The sequence below is a fragment of the Oratosquilla oratoria genome, chromosome 42 (genome assembly GCF_046742065.1).
Source record: "Oratosquilla oratoria isolate Oo_2021 chromosome 42, ASM4674206v1, whole genome shotgun sequence".
NCBI lineage: Eukaryota > Metazoa > Arthropoda > Malacostraca > Stomatopoda > Squillidae > Oratosquilla > Oratosquilla oratoria.
In genome coordinates, this window is record NC_134818.1 from 36,084,916 (window position 1) to 36,100,658 (window position 15,743).

The 15,743-nt window shown below is 36.9% G+C and overlaps 1 protein-coding gene across 7 annotated transcripts in view; it reads left to right on the forward strand.

Moving 5' to 3' along the window:
• LOC143021745 (SID1 transmembrane family member 1-like) overlaps positions 1 to 15,434 on the forward strand; it is a 407,746-nt gene extending 392,312 nt beyond the window's left edge. For all 7 annotated transcript variants that reach the window (XM_076179441.1, XM_076179440.1, XM_076179442.1 and 4 more), the window contains 3 exons: positions 12,013 to 12,030; positions 12,231 to 12,344; positions 12,763 to 15,434. In XM_076179441.1, the coding sequence (XP_076035556.1) occupies positions 12,013 to 12,030; positions 12,231 to 12,344; positions 12,763 to 12,825 (195 nt within the window). In that variant the 3' untranslated portion in view covers positions 12,826 to 15,434. The remainder of the gene's footprint in view (positions 1 to 12,012; positions 12,031 to 12,230; positions 12,345 to 12,762) is intronic.
• The last annotated feature ends 309 nt before the right edge of the window (positions 15,435 to 15,743 follow it).

Here is a 15,743-nt window from a genome sequence, read left to right on the forward strand (position 1 = left end):
TCCCAAGACATTCTTCTGCCTTTGCTTTTTTTTTTTTTTTTATCATTATTATTATTATTATTATTATCATTATTATTATTATTATTTTTTTCTTTTTCTTTTATCCCCACCCTTTTTTTGTCGCATTTTATAACTCAAGTGGGAACACTTTTGCAGTATTCTCTCCCTCAGAGGGTTCATCGAAAAAATGAATATGCAGAGAAGTGGTTTAGGACAATATTAACCCTTTACCCAGCAACCTTTTTTAAGGAAATGTTTTATTTTCAGACAAATGTTTTTATTGCTTTATATTATTTTTTGTGGTGATTATGGAAATGATTTTAAAATGTTACCAGTATTTACTTGAAATTTTATTTTGAAGATACCATATCTGGCAAAAACAAGATTACTTGTCTTATTTTTTTTTTTTTTCCAACTTTAGAATTAAAAGTGATGGGAAATTATGCACTTATTTTACTCTCTCTCTTTCTCCCCCCCCCCCCCAGTGGAGGAAGCATGTTTTGTTCCAACACATCTTGTCAACACCATACTGCCTATCTCTTGCAATTTACTCATCTGGAAAGTGGTATACACAAATATCGATGGTATGATCTCTGGAATTAATGAATTAAATGACTATCTGGAAATAGAGAAACCTGACATCATGGGAATTGTGGAGACAAAACTGAAAGGCCCTCTATCAACAAGTATGGTGGGAGAAGGTTATACAACCACTAGGCAAAAAGTAGAACACATAAACAGGGAGGAGTCATGATATTGATCAAAAAGAGTTTAAATGTGGCAAAGATAAATGAAGGCAAATATAATGTGGAATTAGTTATGATTAAAGTTGTAAATAAAAATATGAAAAGTAGAAAACTCGTAGTAGTATGTGTCACCAAAAACACAGGCTTGGTCTGATTGTGATCATTCTGAATTACTGGAAGACACAGTGAATGTTCTAAATGAGTTACTACAAGTGGGTGGTAACATAGTAATTATGGGTGACTAACGCAAAGGATATAATCTGGGAAGAAATTATAGTAAAAGTGGGAGAAGAACTTTGGAGCAATGTTCTGCTGGATATGACCGTTGAATATACCTTAACACAATGGGTTAAGGAAAGTACTAGATATAGAAACAATGAGGAACCGTCGAAACTAGACTTAAGTATTCACTTCTGAACCTGATATCGTGAACAAAATGGAGTATAAGACACCACTTGGGAAGAATGACCATATGCTAATAGATTTTGAATTAAAAGAACAAAACAATGTGAGAAGGAATGAAAACATAGAGAAGGAAGGTTAATGTACAACAAAATGGAATTAGTAAAACTTAGAAAATTTTCCAAAACTTAAACTTGGATAAATTTTCCAAAGAGGAAACAAAGATGGAAGAAAAATGGAACATATTTAAAGAAAAGTACAAGGAAGGAATTGATAAATATGTACCAAAGAAGAAGCAAAAAGAGATTTATATAAAGTGTTGGTATAACAAAAGGTGCAGTGAGGCTAAAGACAGAAGAGACAAAGCCTGGAAAAGATGGAAAAAAGAAAGAAAAAAAAGTATGGCAAACATATAAAACTTAGGAATGAATATGTGAATATACACAGGAAAGAAAAAAGAAACTATGAAAAGGATATTATAGACAAATGCAAAGATCAGCCTAAACACTTTTAGATATGTAAATACATACATACATATACCAAGGCTTTTTCCCCCTTACTAGGGAGGTAGCCAAAAAGGAAAAGGCATAAAATCATTCCCACCCATTTCATCCCTGAATACACTCCACACCCCTCCACCCTCCCTCTTATCTTAGCACCTCCTAGATGACAGGTCATCCCTGCACCTTGTCCACTGCCCCGGTTCAGAAGCAGTGTCGCCAGACACAGCACATCCACAGCAAGGCCACTTCATTAAATCGGCGACCCCCCTCTCCGTCCCCCCCATGCATAAAAGGAGAAGACGGGGAGAGATCCCTTTGGGCTGTCAAATTTTGCTCACACATACTACCTCACCCCCCCATCCCCCCGCCCATTCCACCTCATGCATCATAACATCATCCATATACAACCATTCTCCATTCACCCCTGTCTTCTGTCCTCTCCCGTCCTTCTTCAACAGACATTCCCCTCTTCCCCAAAGCCCCCTTCACCCCATCCATCCACCTCATCCTAGGACGTCCCCTCATGTTCACTCCCTCCACATCTGCCTTCCATACCTCTTTTACTAGTCTTTCTTCACTCATTCTTTCCATGTGTCCAAACCATCCTAATACTCGTTCATCAACCCTATCTCCCAACTCCCTTTCCACCCCCGTTCTTCTCCTCACTTCCTTATTTCTCACTCTATCTAGCCTAGTAATCCCCATCATACTTCTCAGACACCTCATCTCAAACGCATTCAAACTCCTCCTCTCTTCCTCTCTTATGTTCCATGTTTCTGCCCCATACAGTGCTGTTGGCACAATCACTCCTTCATACAGTCTCCTCTTAGCATCCATTCCCTAATGCCTATTCCTCATTACGCTCTTCAATCCACCAAGGCATTTACTCACTTCTCTCAATCTACATTCTACCTCCACCTTCATTCCACCTTTTCCTGCCACATTTGTACCCAAGTATCTAAAACTATCCACTTCCTCCAGTCGCTCTCCCTTAATGCTCACTTCCAGTCTACTGCCACTTTCACCCCTTGTACATCTCATGACCTTACTTTTACCCACATTTATCTTTAGCTTTCTTCTATCACATACTCTCCCAAACTCTGTCACCAACTTCCTCAATCCCTCCTCCGATCCTGCCACAAGCACATTGTCGTCAGCAAATAACAGCTGGCTCATCTCCCACTTTTCTCCATTTTCTTTAACCATCTCCAATCCCTGACCCACTACCCTTGCATTTACCTCTCGCACTACCCCATCCATGTATAAGTTGAACAGCCAGGGCGACATAACGCATCCTTGATGAAGTCCCACCTTTACCTCAAACCACTCACTCTCTCCATTTCTAATCCTGACACAAGCTCCTAGAAGCTTTCCTCCTATCCCATATATCTGCATAACCTCCCACAGTGCCTTTCTGTCTACCCTATCCTAAGGCTTTTCCAGATCCATAAAAGCCCAAAAAACATCCTTCCCCTTTCCTATAGCTTTCTCACATATTTGTCTTACCACAAAGATCTGATCCACACAACCTCTACCTGTCCTAAATCCACACTGTTCCTCACCAATTACTCCCTCTGTTCCTCTCCTAATCCTCTCAATCAAGATCCTCCCATAAGCCTTCCCAACTACACTTAACAAGCTAATCCCTCTGAAACTACCACATTCACACTTGTCCCCTTTTCCCTTGTAAAGTGGAACTATACAGGCACTCCTCCAGTCCTCCGGTACTCTACCCTCTCCAGCAAACATTAAATAACCTTACCAGCCAGTCCACCATCACTGTACCTCCTTTTTTTAGACATTCTGCATGGCATCCATCCAGACCAGGTGCCTTACCTGCTTTCATCATCTTAACCCCTTCCATACGGTGCCGCATATGTAGGCGGCATGAGGAGCAAGTGGATTCGCGAGACTGCCATATCGCCGTCTTGATTATATTTATTGTAGTTGCCCCTGCGTAATGACATACTCTCTAAACTGTCTTCATCACATTTTCTATGGTTATCAAAATTCATGGGTGAGAGAGAACGATCAATATAAGCGGTGACTATATTTTATGATGCGAGTATTATTACGACACATCATACGTCTGGCAGCTAATGCTGCCCGCGAGATTTTGGCCTGTACTGAAGAGGTTAACAACTGCCTTCACTTCATCCTTCCTTATTTCTCCTCCATTTTCCTCACTCATCACTCTCATTTTCTTAGCATTTCCCACTGCAACTATCTTTCCCTCCCTATCCTCCTTCACATTTAGCAACTCCCTAAAATATTCTGCCCATCTTCCCCTTACTGCCTTCTCTTCCATTATCATCTCTCCATCTGCACCTTTTACCTTTTCTTCTCTACTTGATTCGCCTCCTCTTCCTCTCTTAATTTCTTTCCAAAACATCTTTTTATTACTTTCAAAATTTTCTGTCATACTCTTACCCCACTTCACATCTGCTCTCCTCTTTGCCTCCTTTACCTTTTGCTTTACTTCTCTTTTCTTTTCTTTGTACCTCTCATATGACTCCCTCGTCCTATTTTGTAACCAATCTGTGAAAGCTCACTTTTTCTCTTCTACAACCTTCTTTGTTTCCTCATCCCACCATTCACTACCCTTCCTTCTATTTCCTCCTGTCCTTCTTGTTCCACACACCATCCTTGCACACTTTAAGACTCCCTCCTTGAACCATCCCCATTCCTCCTCCACACCTACCTCTACTCTATCCTTCACTCCCTCCCACTCTCCTTCAGCTTCTTCTTGTACTCCTTCTCCTTTTCCCTGTGGTGGGGGAAAAGAATACTGCCACCAAGTATTTCCACTTGGATCGTAAGACGCGAGAAGTAAGGGACGGGGATTGGGACTAGGCATCCTTCTCCTTGTAGCCCCACAGGAGACATTCCTAAACAAAAAAGTAAAGGCATAAGAGGGCCTGGGAGTTTTCAGACCAGCACCCTAAGGTTTGGGTCTTTTAATGTGCGTGGATGTGGTACAGATGAGAGTAAAAGGGAAGAGATAGGTAGTATGTTTGTGAGAAGAAAGATGGATGTGTTGGCTTTGAGTGAAACTAAGTTGAAAGGGAAGGGTGAGTGTAAGTTTGGGAGTGTAAGTGGGAGGTTATCAGGAGTGAAGAGAGGGCGAGGGAGGGAAGGGGTGGCTATACTAGTAAGTGAAGAGATAAGTAAACGTGTAGTGGAGTGGAAGGAGGTTTCCTCAAGGATAATGTGGATGAAGGTGAATCTGGAAAAGGAGATGTGGGTCTTTGTAAGTGCATATGGGCCTGGCAGTGAGAAGAGTGTAGAAGAAAGGGATGCCTTTTGGATAGATTTAAATGTGTGCATAGAGGATTTAGGGAGAAATTTCAATGTAATAGTACTGGGAGACCTTAATTCTAGGGTAGGAAATGGTCCAATTGATGGAGTGGTTGGGAAATGTGGAGTTCCAGGAAAGAATCGTAGTGGAGAGTTGATGGTGGAAATGTGTCTAGAAAGAGAGTTGATGATAGCAAATACAGTGTTTCGGAAGAAAGTCAAGCATAAGTCCACATGGGAGAGGGTGGTGGATGGAAGGGTGGTGGATGGAAGGGTGGTAGATAGAGCGGTGATGGACTATGTAGTGGTAAATAGGACTATGATAGGAAGAGTTAAGGATGTACATGTGTTAAGGGGATAGGGTGGGGGAATATCAGATAATCTTTTGGTGGAAGGTAAGTTGAGAGTGGAGGATAGATGGAGAAAGAGGAAAAGGACGAAAGGTAGGGAGGTGCTTAGAGTGAACACTTTAAAGGAAAAGGAGATATGTGAATGATAAATTAAATGACCAACACGAAATTGTAAAACTATGTGAAGGAGATAAAGACTATATAGATGACATAGAAATGGCTGAAGTTATGATAAGACATTTGAGGTCTGTTTTTACAATTGAGAGCTCACAAATTTGGGAAGATGGACAATGAGAAAGATCCCCTAAAATGAGAGAAATAAAGGTAACACAGAAAGAAATAAGAAACCAAATAAAAAACCTAGATGTTAGGAAATCACATGAACCGAACCGGACTGAATTGCAAATTGGATACTGAAAGAGTGTATAGATGAACTAACGGACAAATTATACAAGATAATAGACTTCTCACTCAAAGAATGAAAGGTACTTCAAGATTGGAAAGATGCAAACATTGTACCAATATATAAAGGAGGAAACAAAGATCCTACAAACTTCAGACCGGTATCCCTTACAAGCACAGTAGCAAAAATATGCCAAAAGGTTATCAGGAGCAAATGGATAAAACATTTGAAAGAGAATAAAATATTAAACCCTAAACAATTTGGTTGTAGAAGTGGAAGATCATATACAGTATAGTTAAAGTGGGAGATGAACTTTGGAGTAACATTCTACTGGATCTAACCATTGAATACACCCTAACACAATGGGTTAAGGGACCGTCAGGTTGCTTTATAAGGGAGCATGTCCTATAACTTTTTGAATCTCTTTGATGAACTTAGGTATAATTACCATTTACATTTGTCTATAATTCCCCTGGGTATTGTATTCCTCACATGTATATATAAAGTGTAGTGAAGATATAATGAAGTTATAATGAAGTTTAATGAAGCTGTAATTAATCATATGGAAATCCTTCCACATAATTAAGCTTGGTATATATTGCAAGCTTAGATTCTGGGGAATATTTGTTATATTGTACATTTGACCAAACTTATACCTCTGATTTTTTGTGAATTTTCTTTTCTGAACATTTCAAAGATGCTGCAAAATTCAGGTTTCATAAATAGAAAAAAATAAATAAAATTTCTTTTATTTTTTAATATAGGAAATAAAGAGCATAATTTTATCTTTCAAATGAAACAAAAATGACAAAAATCCATCAAGAACAACCGAAGAAATAACAACAAAAAGAACAAAAACATTAAATGTACATGAGAAGGCATTTAAATTTTGCGCGACATTTTTAAAAGGCCCCAGCCCCATAGTCCCCGCTTTTGGTCACTTTACCACTTTTACTTTTCACTTTTTTTCTCCTCTCGTTTCTTGTCTCTTCTTTCGAGGGCAGACTTATGAATATGGGTGTAGGGTTCTTCAAGAAGAGGAACAACAAATCCTTCTTTATAACCAACATTGTTGGATGCTGTCCTCTTCGTTTGTTTGTTTTTTTCCTTCTCGTTTCTTCATCTGGCACGCAAGGGCCTTCACTGCATTCTTCCTCCTTGCTCGCTGGCTTTTCGTCAATCTTGCCATGATTACCGCAAGAAATTACAGTGAGGAATCAAATATATGAAGCACGGTGAGAGCTTCAAAAGAACGTGACCTCACTTTGACGTTTGGATGGGTACTGATGCCCTGATGTGTGCTATTTCTGGATCTACGCTTGTGGGAGGAGTTGCTAAATACCTCCATAAACACAATTCCGTAGCAAAAAACAAAATAGCTATAGAAAAAATTAACGCTATTCCAATATACAGAATATTTGATACGCAATGGGGTTGCCAGAGGTTGCCAATAATTTATCTATTTTATTCTGTATAAAAAGATAGAAACGAAATACAGCTCTATAACTTTGTAGGAGTGTTGCCAACATCATAGAGATTCTTTTTAAATGTTTTCCTAAAATTCGTTCATGTACCAGATTTTTTTGAATAATTGCCCCTGACGGACCCTTAAGGAGAATACTAGATATAGAAACAACAAGGAACCATCAAAACTAGACTTAATATTAACTTCTGAACCAGATATTGTGAACAAAATGATGTATAAAACACCAATTGGAAAGAGTGACCATACACTAATAGAGAACAGAAAAATGTAGATAAACATAGAGAAGGAAGATTTATGTACAACAAGATTTTGTAAAACTAAGAAAAAATTTCCAAAACCCAAATTGGGATAAATTATCTAAAGAGGAAACAAAGATGGAAGACAAAGGGAACATGTTCAAAGAAAAATACAAAGAAGGAATTAATAAATATGTACCAAAAAAGAAACAAAAAGAGATTTATACAAAATGTTGGTTCAACAAAAGGTGTAGTGAGGCTAGAGCCAGGAGAGACAAAGCCTGGAAAAATGGAAAAAAAAAGATAGAAAAACATCTAAATGGCAAACATATAAAACTTGGGAACGAATATGTGAATATAAGCAGGGGAAAAAAAAGAGAATATGAAAGAGATATCATAGACAAATGTAAGGATCAACCTAAACTCTTTTACAGATGTATAAAAGACAAACTAAGGGATAAGCATGAAATAGTGAAATTCCATGAAGGAGATAAAGAATACATAGATGACACAGAGATGGCAGAAGTTGATCAGATATTTCAGGTCTGTTTTTACAATTGAGAGCTCATAATCTTGGGAAGATGGACAACAAGAAAGATCACCCATGATGAAAGAAAGAAATATAACACAAAAAGAAATAAGTGACCAAATAAAAAGCCTAGATGTCAGAAAATTGCACGGACTAGACGGAATTACAAATTGGATACTGAAAGAGTGTATAGATGAACTGAGACAAACTACACAAGATAATTAACTTCTCACTCAAAGAGGGAAAGGTACCACAAGATTGGAAAGATGCAAACATAGTACCAATATATAAAGGAGGACCAGATGGAATTACAAATTGGATACTGAAAGAGTGTATAGATGAACTGACAGACAAACTACACACTTACTTCTCACTCAAAGAGGGAAAGGTACCACAAGATTGGAAAGATGCAAACATAGTACCAATATATAAAGGAGGAAATAGGGAAGATCCTTCAAACTTCAGACCAGTATCCCTCACCAGCACAGTAGCAAAAATATGCGAAAAAGTCATCAGGAACAAATGGACCAAACATTTGGAAGATAACAAAATAATAAACCCCAAACAATTTGGCTTTAGAAGTGGAAGATCGTGCACCACAAATCTAATCAGCTTTTACTCAAGATTAATTGAGATAATATAAGAAAGGGATGGATGGGCAGATTGTGCCTTCTTGGATTTGCAGAAAACATTTAACAAAGTACCACACTGAAAATTAATAAGTAAAATTGAAAAAATAGGAGGAATTCAAGGCAAACTGTTGGAATGGGTGAAGGATTTCTTAACTGGGAGAAAAATGAGTGGTACTTAGAGATAAAAATTCAAAATGGGAAGATATGAAAAGTGGCGTCCCACAAGGCTCTGTTTTGGCTCCTATAATGTTTGCCATATACATAAATGATATGGATAAAGAATTAAATTGTTTCATGAACTTTTTTGCTGACAATGCCAAATTATTCAAGAGAGTAAGAACAGAAGAAGATTGCAGATCACTGCAAGATGACCTTGATAAAATAAGGGAATGGAGCCTGAGATATGAGATGAACTTCAACATAAAAAAAATGTAGCATAATGAATTTGGAAAAGGTAAAAAAAGAGTTTTGGGACAATATAAGATTGGAAATAAAGAAGTCAAAAAGTAAACTCGGAGAGGGATCTAGGAGTAATCATCAAGTAACTTGACACCTGACAAACATGTAAATAAAATATTTGGAGAGACTTACAACTTATTAAGATCAATGAAAGTGGCCTTTGATTACATAGATGAGGAGATGGTTGAAAAAATAATTGTTACACTGATAAGACTGAAATTAGAATATGCTGTATCAATGTGGGCACCTAGCACAAAAAAGAACATACGAAAATTAGAAAGAATCCAAAGAACAGCAACAAATATGGCACCCACACTGTCAAATCTGACGTATGAACAAAGATTGGAGAAATTACAGTTGTCAACACTAGAACAGAGAAGGGAAAGAGGCAATTTGTTGACCATTTTCAGAATAATGAAAGGGATGGAAATTCTTGATAGAGACGACCTATTAAAGTGGGAAAGAAGAGAAACAAGGACACAAATAGAAACTGAAGACAGTTACAGAAGAGACATGAAAAAAAAAAAAATAGTTTCCTACAACATAAGAGTGATCGATGTCTGGAACAAACTGAACAGAGAAACAGTAAATGCTAGAACTATACATGATTAAAAAAAAAAAAAAAAAACTGGACGTAGAGAGATATGAAAATGGGTCACTATGAGCATAGGTCTCGTCCCATAAAATACAACTAGATAAATACATGAATGCTACCAGTTGGAAAGATGATGTTGTTTTCTGAAATTTGTATCACTTGTTCAAAGACTGTCCTGCTTGTAGGGAGGACTACATAACTGTAACATCGAGTGCAGATTTCCCTCTTAAGTTTTGTAGGTGCATGGTTAGAGAATGGCCTTGTTTCTAGTTATGCAGTCACCAAATGGGACACTGTCAAAACCTATGTAATAGCTGTTGTAAAAAAGAATGTGCTTTACCCTGGTAATAATTCATACACAGTTGTGAGAGATGTCAGAAAGGACCCATTAATTATCATTAAACTTTAATTTTCTAATTCCCGCAGAGAAATAGAACCATTTATTTCTCAGTACCAAACAGAGAGAGTTATTAAACCATTTCATGCCAATAACCTTGAATAATTAATGAGAAACTTGATGTGTAGGCTCCTTAAAGATGATGTGTTAGAAGCAGCAAAAAGTGCTTAAGTCCATTGCTTGTCATGCTTGGACCCTACAGCCATGGTCAAAAAGGCTGACAGCTGCAAATTGAAATTGCAGAGGTTGTTAGAGTTGATGGTGAAGAAAAATAATGTTTGTGATGATGATGTTGATGATATGATTCGCCTTTACAATGAATTTTTGAGGGATGTGGTTAGAGGTGATGACACAGCTAAGTTCAAAGATTTTGATGTAACTGATGATAGTGTTGACAAGCTGTTGAAACCATGGGCAATGACAAATGGTTCAGTAGATAATTAATGGAAAGTGGTCTGAAAATTGTTACTTAAATGCCAAAGCCAGGCCTCTGTTGAGAGGGGGTTCTCCACAAACAGGCAAATTGAAAAGGAGAGTATGTTTAAAGGGATGACTTCCTGTACTTTGAATAATCACTGACCATTTGTCCAGTGTTGATGAAATATTTAATGGCTACTCTGTGCTGTTCCTGGGGCATGCCAGAGATACCACCAGTATCTAGAAGAAGAAAAATGAAAGAAGGCCACTGAAAGGGTAAACAAAAAAAAACAAAAAAAGGGCAGCTATTGATATAAAACCGATGAGCTGAAGAAAAAGAAAGGAAGACCCTGGCCTCTGACATCACTGTTCTAGAACAATCTGCTGTCAAGTTTGCCAATAAGGCAGAGAAAGCCCTTGGTGCAACCAGTCATTCATTGATTGTAAAGTCTAATGTAATGCGGCACGCAGCAAATGAATGAAAGGCTGCCTTAAAAAAACTTCTGTCTGAAATTGAACAGAAGACCAAAGAACTTCCTGGGTAGTCTCACTTGTGACTGAAGCTTTTTATAAACATATTACATGTAACTTTCTGTGTGTAGAATGAATCTAGGCAACATATTGTAGCAGTGTTTGCCATGGGTTATTCAATTAGATATAGATTGTCCAGAAGTCAAGAGGCTACAATATTTGAACCTTATTTTAGCCTACATGCACATATATGGTACCTACATTATTGTGTATATTTCCATCAAGTCAGGGATTTTTAATAATTGATATAAGAAGTTGTTGAGCAATGTGAAATTGTGTGAGTCAAACTTCTAAGAATAGAATATATGTAAATACTCTTCTGGTATTCTCTTGTCAACTTTTTTTTTGTCACTGCCCATTGTGAACCAGAGTAGACCTTGTCCAGTCACTTAATAAAAGGCTTTGACCCCCTGGTGCATTGAATAGTGGTCTGACCAACCCAGCCCCCTCTAATCTAATCCCCATCAACTTTGGTGGTTCTAACAGTGGACAAGATGTTGTTCTTGAGGTCCACCTACCTTGAATGACATTTTCTGTTCATTTTTATAAGTGCTTGGTTATATAAAGTATCCAGGGATTTCTGTACATAGTTCATGAAAAAATGCAAGAATGGATCATGAAGAGTCAATAATGTCATGAAAGAAATAGCATGACAAAGAGTGGGAACCCAAGAGCTAAATTAAATTATCAGAATTAGCTTAGCCAGAACAAATTAGTAGTCAATCCCAAAGGGTAAATGGCTAGATTTTTCTCCAACCCAGAAGTCTCCTCATAAGTAGAATATGTGGCTTTAGCCAAGTTATCTGTAGTGTGCTTGATAATTGTTTGGATTTTTCAGTAATGTATTGCAATTATTATTTTATTCCCTGATATCTGTAAATTCCTACTTGCTCTGTTACTTTCCCTCTCAGCTGTACAACCCCCCTGTGCCCTCCATTCATGAATACCATCATTACTGTACTCTGAACTTTTGATTTATTCCAACAAATCTTCTCTAATTAAATCTGTTGCCCCTGGTCTCACTTGCAGAAGACCTGCAGCTCCCAGGTAATTGGCAACAGCCTTCTGGCAGGTCCACAGGATGTGTAATCTAGGGATTGTTAGTGTGGAGTATTTTAGTATGAGGTGGTCTTTGTCTTCTTTACCCTCAGAATCACTCACCATTTTCTGGAAGCTTATGTTTTGTAATATTTACTTAGAGATTGGAATAGGTATTATGTTTGATCCCTTGTTTTGGTTTGTTTCAGGCAACCCCATCAGTTTCTCGCATTTACAACTCCCATTGTATCCTCTGGGGAGTCTTTGATTCCCACGACATCTGGCATGTAACCTCAGCTCTGGCACTTTTCTTCACTTTTGTGGTTAGTTACTTTGTATGTATATATTTTTATGCATTTATTTATTTGTATGTTGTCCTCATAATTATAAGTTTGGTGATGTAAAACAGTGAACCAGAGTATGTTGTCGTAAACTGTAATCAGTATATTGTTCAGTGATGTTTAAAACAAGTGAGGGTATAGAAAAAAGCAAATAAAAATTATAAAAAAAATAATTGTAGAGACTGTTGTTTCAAGAGGGAAGAAGAAGTGGTCTGGAATTGATTTTAAATGAAAGTTCAAACTTTTTTCATAAGTTCCCTAGACATGTTTTGATTGCTACTGAGCTATGGCACTTTGGATAACCTTGAAACTAATTTAATGATAGTGGTCATGTTGTTATCTTTGATAACTTGATTACAAATTCAATGCATATGTGACATATTTGTATTTTCCATTTCAGGGAATGCTTACTTTGGATGATGACTTGGCCTACAGCTCCTCCCAGAAGATCCCAGTGTTTTAGGTGGTATTTCAGTGGCCTTCTTAAAAGCACCACTAATCTTATTTCATGTTTTGTATGCCTTGGCAAGGCCACCCCTTGTAAAGGTGAAAAAGGTCTTTTAGTATATGTATGCTTTTTTTTATGAGGATCATCCCAAACTATTCTTGTTTAACATGAGTCCTCAAATGATATATTTACATGAAGATTTTTCACTCTGTTGTAGTTTGTTTATGCTTGGTCACTTGACAAATAGTATGAAATGTTTTTTTATTTTATTAGTAATAAGTGGTTCATTGATGACCTGTAAGTATTTACCTACCTAGTTGTATCTTACGGGAATGGGAGCTATGCTTGTGGTGTCCTGTCTTTGTATCTCACCATGTCTAATTTGCTCTTAAATTCTTGTATTGTTTTTGCACACACTATTGTTTTGTCTAGTATGTTCCATACATCCACCACTCTATGGGGATTTTTTTTTTTTTTTTTTTTTTCTGGTCTCTTCTGTAACTGTCCTTTTTGAATTTCCTTCCATGTCCTCTTCTGTTTCTCTTATCCCAATTTAGTAAGTCATCTCTGTCTAGGACTTCCACACCTTTCAGAAGTGGGAAGTGGACTTCAACATTAAGAAATGAATAATGGAATTTGGAAAAAAGTAAAAAAGATAATAAAATATAAAATTAGTGAAAAAGAAATAATGAAAGTGGGATCTGAAAAAGACCTGGGAGTAATTATCACAATAGACAAGCATATAAATAAAATTGTCATTAAAACCTATAGCTTGCTAAGATCAATAAAAGTTTTTTTTTACTTGGATGAAGAAATAGTAAAGAAAATATTAGTCACACTGATAAGGCCCAAATTGGAGTATGTACGAACACTGGTCACCCAGTACTAAAAAGAATATAAAGAAAATTGGGAAAATCCAGAGAGCAACTACAAAGATGGCCCCAACACTATTAAAAATGTTGTATGAAGAAAGATTGGCAAAACTAGAACTACTGACTGGAACAAAGAATAGAAAGAGGTGACTTGTTGACCATCTACAAAATTACGAAAGGTGTAGATATCCTTGATGGAGATGACTTACTAAATTGGGATAAGAGAAACACAAGAGGACATGGAAAGAAACTCAAAAAGGACAGTTATGTAAGAGACGTGAAAAAGAACCGCTTTCCCCATGTAGTGGTGGATATATAGAACTTGCTAGACAAAACAAGTGTGTGCAAAAATAATACAAGAATTTAAGAGCAACTTAAATATGGCAAGATACAGAGATGGGACACCATGAGTGTACCTCCCCTTCCTGTAAGGTACAACTAGGTAAATACATACAATTGGGTAGATGGTATGACAAGCTGCACTAATATATTTACTGTGCAAAGGTCATGAGATAGAAAATGAGGGAGAATGCAGATTTTTATAATGGTTAGATAATATTTTTTATGCCAGAAGACAGATGTATCTGTATGGAAATATTCTATAGTCAGGTTTAGAAAATGTGGATATGATGGGGAAAAACAATCAAAGAATGCTGGATTCACCCTAGATTAGAGTATGTAGTGGTATTTACCTTGTAAGTACTACTATGTATTTAAATCTAGGATTCTGTGATATTTGTTGTATACATACATATACCAAGGGATTCTTCCCACATATTCCATTAACCAGGTTATTCTTGCATCTTGACCACTGCCATGGGTCAGAAGCAATGCAACAAGACATAGGGCTGCTTCATTTAATCAGCAAACTCCCCTTCAGGCTGTATCAAAATATTATTCACAATGAAACACTTGAGTAATCTTGATGTCAGAAAATTGCATGGACCAGATGAAATAGCAAACTGGATTTTGAGAGAATGCAGGAATGAACTGGCAGACAAAATACATAGCCTAATAAACAGTTCATTGAAAGAAGGAAAAGTTCCAAAATATTGGAAAAAAGCAAATATAGTACCTATATATAAAGGGGGAAACAAAGAAGACCCTACAAACTATAGACCAGTCTCTCTAACAAGCACAATAGCAAAAATTTGTGGAAGAATTATCAAAAGTAGATGGGTAAGGCATTTAGAAAAAAACAACATACTAAATCCAAAACAATTTGGATCCAGACAAGGACGATCATGCATCACAAACTTAAAATGTTTCTATTCAAGGCTAATAGATATAATACAAGGAAAAGATGGATGGGCTGATTGTGCATTTTTAGACCTGAAAAAAGCTTTTGACAAGGTGCCACAGAAGAAGTTGCTTAAGAAATTAGAAACTACAGGAGAAATACAGGGCAAACTGCTTAAATGGATGGAAGACTTTTTGCAAGAAAGAAAAATGAGTGGTGATAAGATACAAACACTCTAATTGGGATGAAGTGATAAGTGGTGTTCCACAAAGAACAGTTCTGGCCCCAACCATGTTTGCTGTATATATTAATGGTATGGATAAAGGAATTGAAAGTTGTATGAGCTTCTTTGCGGATGATACAAAACTGTTGAAAAAAGTGAATACTGAAGAAGATTGAGTCATTGCAGAGTGATCTCAATAAAGTATGGGAATGGAGTAGGAAGTGGGAGATGGAGTTCAATACTAAAAAGTGTAGTATAATGGAATTTGGAAGAAGCAAAAAAAAAAGAATAGTAGGATCATATAAATTGGGAGAAGAAGGAATAAAAAAAAAGTAGAAAATGAGAAGGACCTGGGAGTCATTATTATGAATATGTCACCTGAGAAACACACAAACAAGATTTTTGGAGAAACTTAAAATTTAATAAGAACAATCAAAGTGGCATTTACATACCTGGATGAAGAAATGGTGAAGAAAATACTAATCACTTTGATAAGACCAAGATTGGAATATGCAGCAACGATGTGGTCACCCAAGTACAAAAAAAAATGTATAACAAAACTTGAAAGAATACAAAGAGCAATTACAAAATTGGCACC